At 34.1% G+C, this 12,078-nt stretch overlaps 1 protein-coding gene across 1 annotated transcript; it reads right to left on the minus strand.

Moving 5' to 3' along the window:
* Positions 1-1,139: 1,139 nt before the first annotated feature.
* On the minus strand, positions 1,140-2,555 carry LOC110113013. Its single transcript, XM_020845420.1, has one exon. The coding sequence runs from the start codon at positions 2,553-2,555 to the stop codon at positions 1,140-1,142; it is 1,416 nt and encodes a 471-aa protein (XP_020701079.1).
* Between the last annotated feature and the right edge of the window lie 9,523 nt (positions 2,556-12,078).

Genomic DNA, 12,078 nt, shown 5'->3' on the forward strand with positions numbered 1-12,078 from the left:
TACTTTGCTCTAAGGACTTGATTCAATAAAGAGTGAGGCTTCATATAGAAATCCCATGCGAATTTGGCTCTAAGAGGACCAACTCTTGAAACAGTAGAAAACAGTCCCCTACCACCTTCCGATTCTGGCTTACAGAGCAGCTCCCATGAAGCATAATGAATACCAGCATTTCCATTATTTTTACTCGAAAGAAACCCTCTACACATCTTATCAAATTCCTTAAGAATACTCAAAGGGACCAAAGAGAGTGTAGATAAAAACTGGGGCAAAGAAAGAAAAGCCGACTTTACTAATACCAATTTACCTTCCAGTGAAATGCACTTCTTCCCCCAAGTATTAAGCTTGTTGTGTGCAGCTTCCAACAGAACCTGAAAATCCGAAGCCACCATCCTTTTGAGGGTCATCTTCACACCAAGGTAATTGATATCCTTTACCACTTTAAACTTTAGCCTCTTAATAATCTTTTTCTTGATACTTCTATTAGTGAACCTCCCAAACATAATCATAGACTTCAAGTTGTTAACCTTCTGTCTAGTCCAATTACAATAATTGGAAATGATTTTCTTCAATTCCTTAACCTCCTTGTAATTAGCTTCTACAAATATTAAGATATCATCTGCATAGAGTAAATGAGATACTCTAGGAGCCAAAGGAGAAATAGAGATTCCCTTACCATTTCTTCTAGCAAGCAAAGCATCAGACAAAACTTGAGAATGAAAAATGAATAAAACAGGCGACAAAGGACAACCTTGTCTGAAGCCACATTTACCATCAATCCATCCAGATTTTTTCCCATTGATAAGAATACAAAATTTAGGATTGACAACACATTGCAAAATAAGTTCCAAAAATTTTGAAGGGAATTTAAATTGAGAAAGAGCTTGCCTTAATGTTTGCCATCCCATACTATCATAAGCTTGTTCCATGTCAAGCTTGATAGCAAACATTCCACTTTTAGCCTTGGACCATCTGAATTTATTGAATACCTCCTGAGCCAACAACACATGATCGGATAACGAACGTCCTCTCACAAAAGCCACCTGATCATTAGATATGATCTTATGTATTACTCTCTCCATTCTGTTAAGGAGCATCTTAGCAATAAGGTTGTAAATAGTCAAACAAAGACTAATAGGTCTTTAATGGACTGGTTCTTGAGGGCTCTTGATCTTGGGGATTAAAACAATCATTATTTCCTTCAAAGATTCATCCATAAAACCTGAAATCATAAACTGTTTCACAGCAATCCAAGTATCTCCTTTGATAGTTTGCCAAAAATCTTTGATGAATGAGAAAGAAATCCCATCTACACTTGGAGAAATACTCCTCTTAGAGATCTCTTCCACCACCTGAAGTTCTTCCTGTAAGAATCCAGCTTCCAACATTCTCTGGTCTTCCAAACTAAGAACTTTAGAAGGTCTCAGCCACCCTTCTAAAATGCAGTCCCTGAACTGCCATTTGCATATGAAAAAATCAGAGAATGTATCCTGAATTACAGATTCTTCCTCCGAGAAAATTCCACTCCCTATTTTAATATGACTGATCCAATTCAAACTCCGCCTTGCACTAGCAAACGCATGAAAGAAAGAGGTATTACAATTCCCTTCATCCATCCATCTAGCTTTGGCTCTTTGCCTCCACCAAGTATTGATCCTAGCCAATGTAACATTGAGTTCGTTGATTTTAAATCTCAAAATCTGCAGCCTCTCCACAGATAACACCCCTTCAGATTCTTCCAATTGAATTTCCAAAATCTCATCCTTCAATTTATCTCTTAAAGCATTTAACCCTTTGTACTTTTCCTTGCTCCAATAGAACAGTGCTTTTAAAGTTCTCTTGAACTTCAAATTAAGAATAGTAGCCGGATCTCCTTTACAATTCCTCTTCCAAACACTCTTCACTAAAGCAGATGCACCATAATAGGAAGCCCATACTTCTTCATATCTGATTGTACTCTTGGTATGCTCCAAAGGTTTAAAAACCTCCAACAAGATTGGACAATGATCCGAGGACACACGAGATAGATTCTTCACAAGAGCAATATGAATGAAATTCAAAGCAATGGTATTGATAAGGCATCTATCTAGCTTTTCCAGAATTCTAGCTCCACCATTCTTATTATTACACCAAGTAAATCTTGGTCCCATTGACTTAATTTCATGCAAATAATTTCTAATCATGAAATTAGTGAAATCTTTAGAACCTTGGTTAACCGAAAATTTCTTCCCTCCTCTCTTTTCAGCTTGAGAAATTATACAATTCAAATCACCCCCTACGACAAAAGGAAGGTTACCTGAGCAATGTTTCTCTAAATCTGTCCAGAGAGTTCTTCTATTCTGAATTTCATTGCTTCCGTATACAAATGCTACCATCCAGCTTCCCTTCCCTAAAACATCAAGCTTCCCCACTATCATTTGAGAAGAAGCTTCCAACACAGAAAAACTAGCTAAATCTTTCCTCCATAAAACCATCAAACCACCCGAAAGACCAGCAGCTGGCACCTGAAAAAAATCCCATTGCACTCCCAGCGACTTCAACAGAAAACAATCCTCCATTGCATTAATCTTCTTTTCCAATAACCCCACAAAAAACACTCTAAAATCTTTGACAATCTCTTTAAGATATAGAATAGCCTCCACCTTCTTGGCTCCTCTACAATTCCAAAAAAGAAAGGAAGACATTATTTAAAAATGGGAGAAGGCCCCCCAACCTTTTTAACTTTACCTCCATCCATCTTCCTATGATGAGGAATAATATTCCCTGATCCAAGAGATTTGAGTTCCTTAATCAACTTAGCTTTCTTTTCCAAAGATTGACTTCCTCTCTTCCCACTGAAAGGGATTAACACTTCACTGCACATTTCCTATGAATTTCCTGGGTTCTGCTTGCCATAAGAATCTGATTTGATCATCTCCATCTCGTTTCCAAGAGACAAGATCTCTCCTTCTTCAACACCATTGCAGTTAAATGACTCATCTAATTCAGCCAGCATTTTAAATATGTTATCTACTTCCATTGCTCCAGAATCCTCTGCAGCATTTTCCAACATACCTTTAACAGTTGGACTCATGCCCTCTTGAACTGTCTTTGTTACACAAGCTTCATTCACCATTACATTAGGCACCATTGAATTAACCATATCCCCATTCAGATAGGAATCTGATTTTGGAGCTTCCCAAATTTTTGATTTCTCTAGATCTGAAATGCTGACCTTAGGAACATACATTCTCTTCATACTGAAGTGACTGTTCCTATTCCCCAAACTCCTTTTAAAATCCATCTTCACCCTTCTCTTGTTCCCATGTTGGACCTTAATCCAGAGGTTATTTTTTCCTTCCTCCAATGCAATCTTTGCACTCACTTCCTTCAACAGTTTTGTCTGACTTTCAATACCTTCCACTGGCTGTACAACCTTAGAACAAAATTCTGCCTTTTTCTTTCCTTCCTCACATTCTTTACTAGAATGGCCAATTCTACCACAATCTGAGCATATTTTGGAAAACCCTTCGTATTCCACTTTCTTAAAAAAATTGCCTGCTGATCCTTTCACCCAAACTCCCTTTGGGAGCTTCATGTCAAGTGGAATTCGAATACATATCCGAGCAAATTCCCTCATACTCCATTGAAACATATTCCCATCAAGTAAATATGGCTTACCAATTAACGAAGCAATTCTGCGTATATTTATCTCATCCCAGCAATGGAGAGGTAAGTTGGGTAGCCGAATCCAAACAGGTGAAGAAACACCATTTAGAGACAAAGGATTAAAGTTCACAGACCATTTGTCCAAGCCTATAACATATCCTCTAATCCACCAAAGACCACCCAAGAGAACACAACTTACAGCTTTATCATCTTCGAACGAGCATAAAATCCAACCAAGGCCCAAACTTGTAATATGGAATTTACCATACCTCTCCCATTGTCTCCTCAACTCCATACTCACTACATGAAAAGGAATCTCATCACCAAAAGTCTTCACCACTATAGCTCTTTCCAGCCTTTTAACATTTTCCATTTCCTTTTCAGCATTAAGCACCACCATTTTCCCATCTTCAGATATACAGTCTCCCAGATCCAGGTTTTCAACATTAATGTCTGGTTTTTTCCTCCAAGACGATTGTGTCCACACATTATGCTTCTGCCCCTTAACAACTTCAATCGGACCTGTGGCTTCCACATTCAGAACCTCCTCATGTGCCCCCGCAATTTTACTCAGAGGCAATTCTGCAATCACATTCTCCGCATCCTTTGAAACTCCATCAAAAATATCAACCGAATTCTCAACAATAGGAGAAGATTTTGAAGAACTACGATCAACCTCAAAATTGACCTTTAAACCTCCCGAGGATGAAGCAACCAAATTTTTATTCTGCAGATTTTCCTTTTCGCCTGTAGCACAAGGTGAGATATCCAAATTCTATTTCAAGACATCCTCCCTAATAACATCTTTTCCCTTACCAGAAACATGGATAATTGGTTCTTTATTATCCAATAAACCGCCCTCCTTGATCACCAGATGTTTGTTTACAAAACTTATGAAATTCTTATTAAAACCATCCAAGATCTTGGATCCGCCATTAAAGACTTCTGAAGGATCAAGAACAGGATCAGAGATTCCATTTCTATAATTCTTCCATGTGTCCGGAGGAATAAGTCGTCAATGATCCACCGCCGTCCCTCCGAGCTGACGAATTGTCAAAGATCCGGCCAAACCCGCAACCGGCGCGTCGTCCTGCCTAAAAAGAAAATCAAAATACAAGAGCTTCTCTCTCTAGGAAAATTCCAATTACTTCAGGTAGAATGGTGAAAAAATTGAGTAAGTTGACCAGGTCAAACTTTGACTTGGTCAACCCAAGATTTTATTGGGTCAATATAACCTATTTAGGTCAATTAAAACCACTTTAATGCATTTAACACCTTCCCAATTCATCTCTTGAGCAAACCACGACTAGGAAGTCTTGTTCCACTCATAATTAACCCAAGGATCGATCATGACCATCCATCTAATGCCTTAGCCTATAAATAGGCTAATTAGGGTTGATGTGAGGGACTTTTGCTTCTATTCTTTTTCCAAGAGCCCCTAAGCCGATATATCTCATTTCCTTCTTCCATTCCCAATCTAAATCCACTAGTGAAAGCTCGCCAGCGAAGATCCTCCGAGGAAGCAAAGGTCAAACTCTTCTTATAAAAATCCGTGTCAATCCACTGTATTTTGAAACACATTTTCTTATAGAAACCAAAGCGTAGACAATTTACAAGTGCAATAAGACATTAAACGGGTTAAACTATCCATAAACTGAAGTAAAATTGCAAACCCTAAGTCACTAAACTTAAATCTAAATAGCTTTTCATACACTATGTTTTAGACCACGATATTGATACCCCATGAATGCTCTTCTTAATTTCTACCTAAGTTTAAAATTTCATGCAATTTGATCGAGTCGTTTGTGAGAACAAGTCAATTTATGCATTTTGGGTTTGGTTTACATAACCTGAATGTTACGTATGATTGGGATCATTGATCATGCGATCAATGATCCGGATCTATTTATTCTATGGTCTCATTTGAACCGTAGGATCGATCCTACGGTCTCGCACTCGGTCTGGCGAGATCAGGGATGTCTGCTCAAAATAATAGATGATCCAACGACTCTAGAAAGCTGCTGACGTGTTTAAGTGAGATCACGGATGGTGGCAATCAGTGCCATGTTCATGCACCAATTATTGCCAATAGTGATTGCCTGTGGAACACGAGATCTATCCTGAGTTGCCAAGTGTCATCTCAGGGCTTTTTCTAAGTTATTTATTTATTTTATTGGTTTTAAAATTATTTTAGCTTTATAATTCATAATAAATTCAATTTTAATCCAAAATTTAATATAATACATCAAATTGATCATATTTTTATCCTCTTTAATTTAAAATTTATCTTAATTAAAAGTATTATGTATATTTTAAATTATATTAATTATTATATATTGGTTATTTTAAATCAATAATTAATTTTAAAACTATTAAAATATTTTTTTAAAAAATTATAATTATTTTATAATTTCAAAATAATAGCAAATGCGTTTTTAGTTTAAAATTTATTTTAATATCTTATTATTTTAAGTAAATATTATATTTAGTAATGTATTATTATTGTAAATTACCTTTCTCGGGTGACTGGTAGATCTCCCAAATATTTATGTATTTGTATACATTGAATTATTTTTAATTATATTAATTTTTAAATCCTATATATTTATTATATGTATTTTAAAATATTTTGAAATTACATATATTCCAAATTTCCTAATTTTGAATGATCCACTTTGTGTAATTTTAAACATAGATTATGCATATGAATAGCATTCAAGGGTTGAGGATTAGTTGGTGATTGGATTCTAATCATTCACTAATCACTTCGTTAATCATGCTTTTTTCTTATTTTATCATCTTTTTGCATGTATAGGACGCACACTTATGCCCTCTTAGATCCAAGGATTTGATGTGTTTATGTTTTTATGCATTTAATTTCCTTCATGTTATCCCAAGGGTTAGTTTTGAACACTTGATTTAAACCTGCTTAACATAGCGACATCATAAGAATTATAATTAAGGACTAGTCTAACGAACTTAAAAAAATTCTAGGAGCTAGAATAGGTCTCCGATTGGCATGAAACTTTAAAAATTTGAACTTAGTGACATTTTAAACTTCACAGAATTTTTTAGGAATTTTTAGGATCTTTTAAACCTCTTAATTAATAAATCCTAATTTCCCCATAACTTTAAAAAATTCTAATAATTTTATTTTAAATCATAAAACTATCCATAATCTATCAAACTCCTTAGAATTCAATTCTTAATTTCAAAAAAAAAAATAAAATCCCCTTAATTTGACTTTAATCAGAACCATAATTTAATTTTGATTAAAAATCACTTTTTTGATAAAATTAAAGTATTAAAAATTATTAAAAATTCCAATTTTTTTCCAAACACTTGGGAACATCTCTTTAGATTATTTATGACCTTCGGGAGTGATTCCAAGTCATTTGGAGTTAATTTGGATCAAAACCCCTAAAATACCCCTTTATTAAATAATTTTAATAATTTATTAATTGCACAAACTTTGAAAATTCATAACTAATTTCTAAAAATTTCAAATTAGGAAAAATAAAAAAATTCAACTCTAATTAAAATCTAGTATTTATAAAAACTATTAGGCATGTAAAACTCCAAATCCAATAAACTCATAGACTAATGACTCCTGTTAAGGCATAATATTTAATTAAAATTCTAAAACCCTTAAACCTAGCCTGTTTCCAATAGTGACCTTTTGGACCACTTAAGCCCAGGCCTTCTAAAACCCGTTAATTAAACTTAAACTTTAAAGATTACTACCTAAATATTAAAATGGTTCTATAAATTAAATTGACTAAAATGAACCCCAACTCATTAATATTTAAAGCTTAATCAAATCTTCCCCTATTAGTTTTCAACAAACTTGAATGCAAATCAACTTGAACTAACTACTCGACATATGAGCTATCCAAAGCCACACAAAACTACTACACACACATAGATTTGCTAGGAAACCACTTCTAGCCCCAAGATTAGGGCTGGTGATTTTCCTTTTCTTCTTTCTATGTTGTGATACTTTTATATATGGCACATATGATTAGATGACTTGACTTGCTCTGATTTGTTGTGATGATTATTTATTTCATTACTATGCTTTCTTTATTTTGCTTATGATATGGTTTGTGCGATAGATTATCCATGGACTAGGGGTGCTTTTACTATTAATAATATTTTATACATGTGGCCATACTCATACATGGCGTTGATTAAAGGGGGCAAAAAAAATATTAAGCTTTAAAACTAACGCCATTTTTTGTATATATTTCAGAAATTGCTAAGCCCCCCTCCTTAAATTAAAAGAGCATGGCCAAGTGTGATTAGCAATGTATTTTATTTACATATTTAAATTACTTTGGATGTTTCTTTATTTAACTACTTAGGATAACCATGCAGAAGAGTCTAAATTTTTATTTTTTAAATGATATAATTTGTTATATAATAGAGTTGTGAAGGTCTTTAAAAGCATGATATTTCAAATACTAGGTACCCAAAGAGAGAAAGAAAGCCCCCCTCTTAGGGAGTTTCTTTCTCATTTGGGTACCCCTCCGAGGGATGATCTAGAGGAAGACAATCCTATGAAGATGATCCAAAGAAAAAAGATCTGGAGGAGGACGATCCACTTGAAGATGAAATGCATTGCTTTTAAGACTTGCATCATTTAGTAGGATTATAGTCTCGGCTATTATCGGTGGGGCCTGACTACCATTATTTTCATGCATACCCTGGGTTATACTTATACAACACTTGCTGTGAACTATAGACTTTCTTTTACTTTGGGTTGATCTATATTGATATTTTTACTTTGTGTGCATAGTAGAAATTGTATGCTTTTTTTTAGGTTTCTTTCTTGCATGTGCTTAGCATAATCTCGCTAGGCTCTTTAGGAATAAAAATCTTTTTCTACTCGTAATAAAAATATAAAATTTTAATAATTAAATAACTTAGAAATCTAATAACCTAGGATATAGCCGAAACTATGGGGTTGCATGCATATTAATACATTTCTCTTGTCCCTTACTATAAGACACTCCCCGCTTGTAGGTAGAGTCTGAATAATCGCGCCTATAAAGATGAGGTGCCGAACCTGGGGAAACCCAGTCTTTTCTAAAAAAATATTTTTTATAAGCCTTTTTAAAATTTCATACATACTTGATTTAAGAACTTTTAACTAGCATGTATTACATTAAAAACCTACTAAATAAAAATTTTAAATGCATTAGCTCTAGGAACATTCACCCTATATAAGTCCAAGACCAATTAGGAAACTTTCTAGTTATAAGTTTTACTTCTAATACCTGAACTACCTACCTATTTTTCATAAAGACTGAACAGCATAGATTTTATGTGCCTAGGTGGTTAGCTGGCTTTCCTTTTCAAGTAAGATATAAGCCCAGAATGCATTAGTTAGGACATGGGTGTTAGTATTGGGTGTAGAACACTAAACCCACCTTAGATTTAGAGTTCAAGGCTACTACATTTGGTGTCTCATAGTACGCCTCATTATTGGATAAGTTTCCTTTTATTTAGGATCTATAAATCCTACATATCTATGTCACATTGATGATGTCACCTCCATCCTTTCCTTCTGTATGCTTTGAGTGCATTTCCTTCTTCTTCTCCAATTCTTTTCAGTGTCTTAGTCCATCCAAATATTGGTATGAACAGTGCATGTTAACTAAGCCCACTTGAACCCTTTCTTCACTTTGAGTAGGAACTTTCTAGTTTCTGCCCTCTTTGTCATCCCATTATGGAAAGAATAATGTCAGAACCTTAATCCAGAGTATTCTTAGGTTCCAACCTGAGATGTAATTAACCAGGGGGCTTGCGCCCATGGAAAATGAAATTCCACAACAAATAAACCCCACTTGAGCTAATATATAAGGTGAGAGAAACCCCGTGACATTGATTAGATTGTACATATTATTATCCATCAAGGTGTGTGGGTGAAAGCCACTATCCTCGTTAGTTAATCGTATGTATGATATAATCTACCCTCCATTGGCCTGCTTGTAAAGAGCGCGGAGGCCTACGATTGTCTCATCCCTTAGGATGGTGTGATCGTATCCCCTTCGCATTTTGTCTCCCGTACAGAAGATCCCTTTCGGAGGTCCATACTCCTATCTTATCCTTTATGAATTTAAGTATAAGATTGTAGTAAGACTTTAAGCTTTTATCTGATACCAATTTTTTATTATACTCACTTATTTTTTCTTATTTTTTTATTTTTTTTTCTTTTCATATTTATTTTTGTGGAGTATATAGTTAATAATTTTGAATAATAATTTTACTTAAAATATTCTTACAATCTTAATGAGTTTAATGTAAGAATTTATAATGCTATAACATCATGTTATTGTGATCCCCCAAGCAAAGAAATGAAAAAGAAATAAAATAAAAACATGCTAAAAAATAAAAGTATCATATAATATATCTCTCTGCTCAAGCAAAGAATAACTCCTAGCTAGTCTAGTATGGGTCTTCCTCTTCCACATCATCATTACCTCTCTTAGTAGGCTAATAAATAAAAGGATCATAAAATGGAGTAGATGGAAATTGAAGCTGATCATAATGCTCGACAAAAGGACTACTTCTAAACATTCCTATTATAGCATCATCAAAGTCAGCAGTGTATCTGTAATGCTTTTCTTGATGGTTCATTCTATGAGCCATCCTCATTTTCATATCAAGCTGCCAATCTTTTGAATCCTCTTATAATTATGTCACCTTTTCTATATTCCCTCTACGTTCATCTACCTGATCTCTCAGAGTCTTAGGCGTTATAGAACTCCTGTTGTTGTTATTAGACCTCTCAAATATGCTAGGCTCATTGAGGTCTTCTTCCTCCTCTTGTTCAGCTTAATTGAAGCCTAAAATCTTTCTTTTAGTAAGAGCTGTAATGGGGATTAATTATTTTTCAATTTGATCCCCCTTACTAGAAAAGAGTGCTCTAATCCAACATAAGGGGTTCCCCAATTGATGTACATGAGAGAGGAGAAAATAAGTTTTCCTATATCAAGGGAATACCCCATTTGAATATCATAATTTAAAAGGGCATGATTATGGGTAACTTCATTAATTTTTCTACTGTACAATAAACAAGCTAAGATAAAATAGTTCCAGGCCATAGGGGTTTGGGTCAGGTAGGTGGAAAGAAAATTGATAATTTTATTTTCTCTCTTTTTACAACTAGCTCTATTATTAGTTCCACCCAGTATATTTAGAATATCTTGAGGATCTAATGGTGTCCCAATAAAAATTGGGTATTCATCAAATTCAAAGTCCTTAAATTTGTAAATTTTGTTTATAGCCATAGATCAAAAGGGACCCACTTACTCTTAATATAAAATTTATTTTACACATCCTTTTTCCATCTACAAAAATTCTCTAACTACATTAATGATTGTAGTAAAAGGCTCTTCACAAAAATGCTCTCAAACTCTACTGACAGTGATTTGGTAACTAGGACTATGAAAGCCCCTATCTAGTATTAGTTTTTTGGTCACAACTAAATCAACAAATCTAGATTTGACATTAATAGATATAAGTCTACTTGTATCATAAGAGGAAGAAGCCCTCTTCTTTCCAAATGTCTTAAGGGCCATCAAACTAGAGTAGATTAGAAAGGAGAAGTGTTTGAAGAATCATTTATGCTATGAATGAAAAGAAAAATGAACCCCCTCCCAATTTTATAACTTAGTTGAGTGTTGTGGCACTGCAGGAAATGGTGTTGTCGCGCTCAATCGATAAATAAAATGACAAAGTAATCAAACTAACAAAATATTATAGTAGTCCAGGCCATGAAGCGTAGTAGGGTTGATTTTAAAAAATTGAAGTGTTTAACACGTGTAGGCACAACGACATTTGTGTCATTAACCACCGTGATTCTATTAATGAAATAATAATGAAATTGCAAGTGGCATCATGGAGCCATTTACCAACACTGCAATACTTACCAAAGTTTAATAATTAAAGTTATGGTGGTACTTAACCATGCTTTTGTCTTGAGTAACTAATCACTGTTGTGCTAATATAATCAGTGCAACAGTGCTTGATTAACAAGAAAATTATGGTTCAAAATGAGCATTACTTGAGGTTTAATACTGTTTTACCAACTTTCAAAGTAATAGCATTTAGGAGAGTAACACTATGGCATTTAATCACACAGTTTTGCGATGCTAACTTAAATTATTGCTCATTCTTATTTATTAAATTTTAATTATAACTTTAATCATTAAAATAAACAAAATGCAAAATATGCTAAAAATAATAACATATGAAATATGACACAAGTAAATTCAAGCAAATAACATGTCACTAAATATAAATTTAGATTACCTCCCATATAATGCTAAGTTTATTGTCTTCAGCTAGACTTGTCTAGATTTATCAATTTGGTTTTGATATATTGCTACCAATCCTCGAATAATTATCACTTGAATCATTTTCCAT

The sequence above is a fragment of the Dendrobium catenatum genome, unplaced genomic scaffold (assembly GCF_001605985.2).
Source record: "Dendrobium catenatum unplaced genomic scaffold, ASM160598v2 fragScaff_scaffold_1029, whole genome shotgun sequence".
Lineage (NCBI taxonomy): Eukaryota > Viridiplantae > Streptophyta > Magnoliopsida > Asparagales > Orchidaceae > Dendrobium > Dendrobium catenatum.

Coding starts and splice junctions, on each gene's coding strand:
- LOC110113013 (XM_020845420.1), bottom strand. CDS start 2,555: ATGGAGGATTGTTTTCTGTTGAAGTCGCTGGGAGTGCAATGGGATTTT.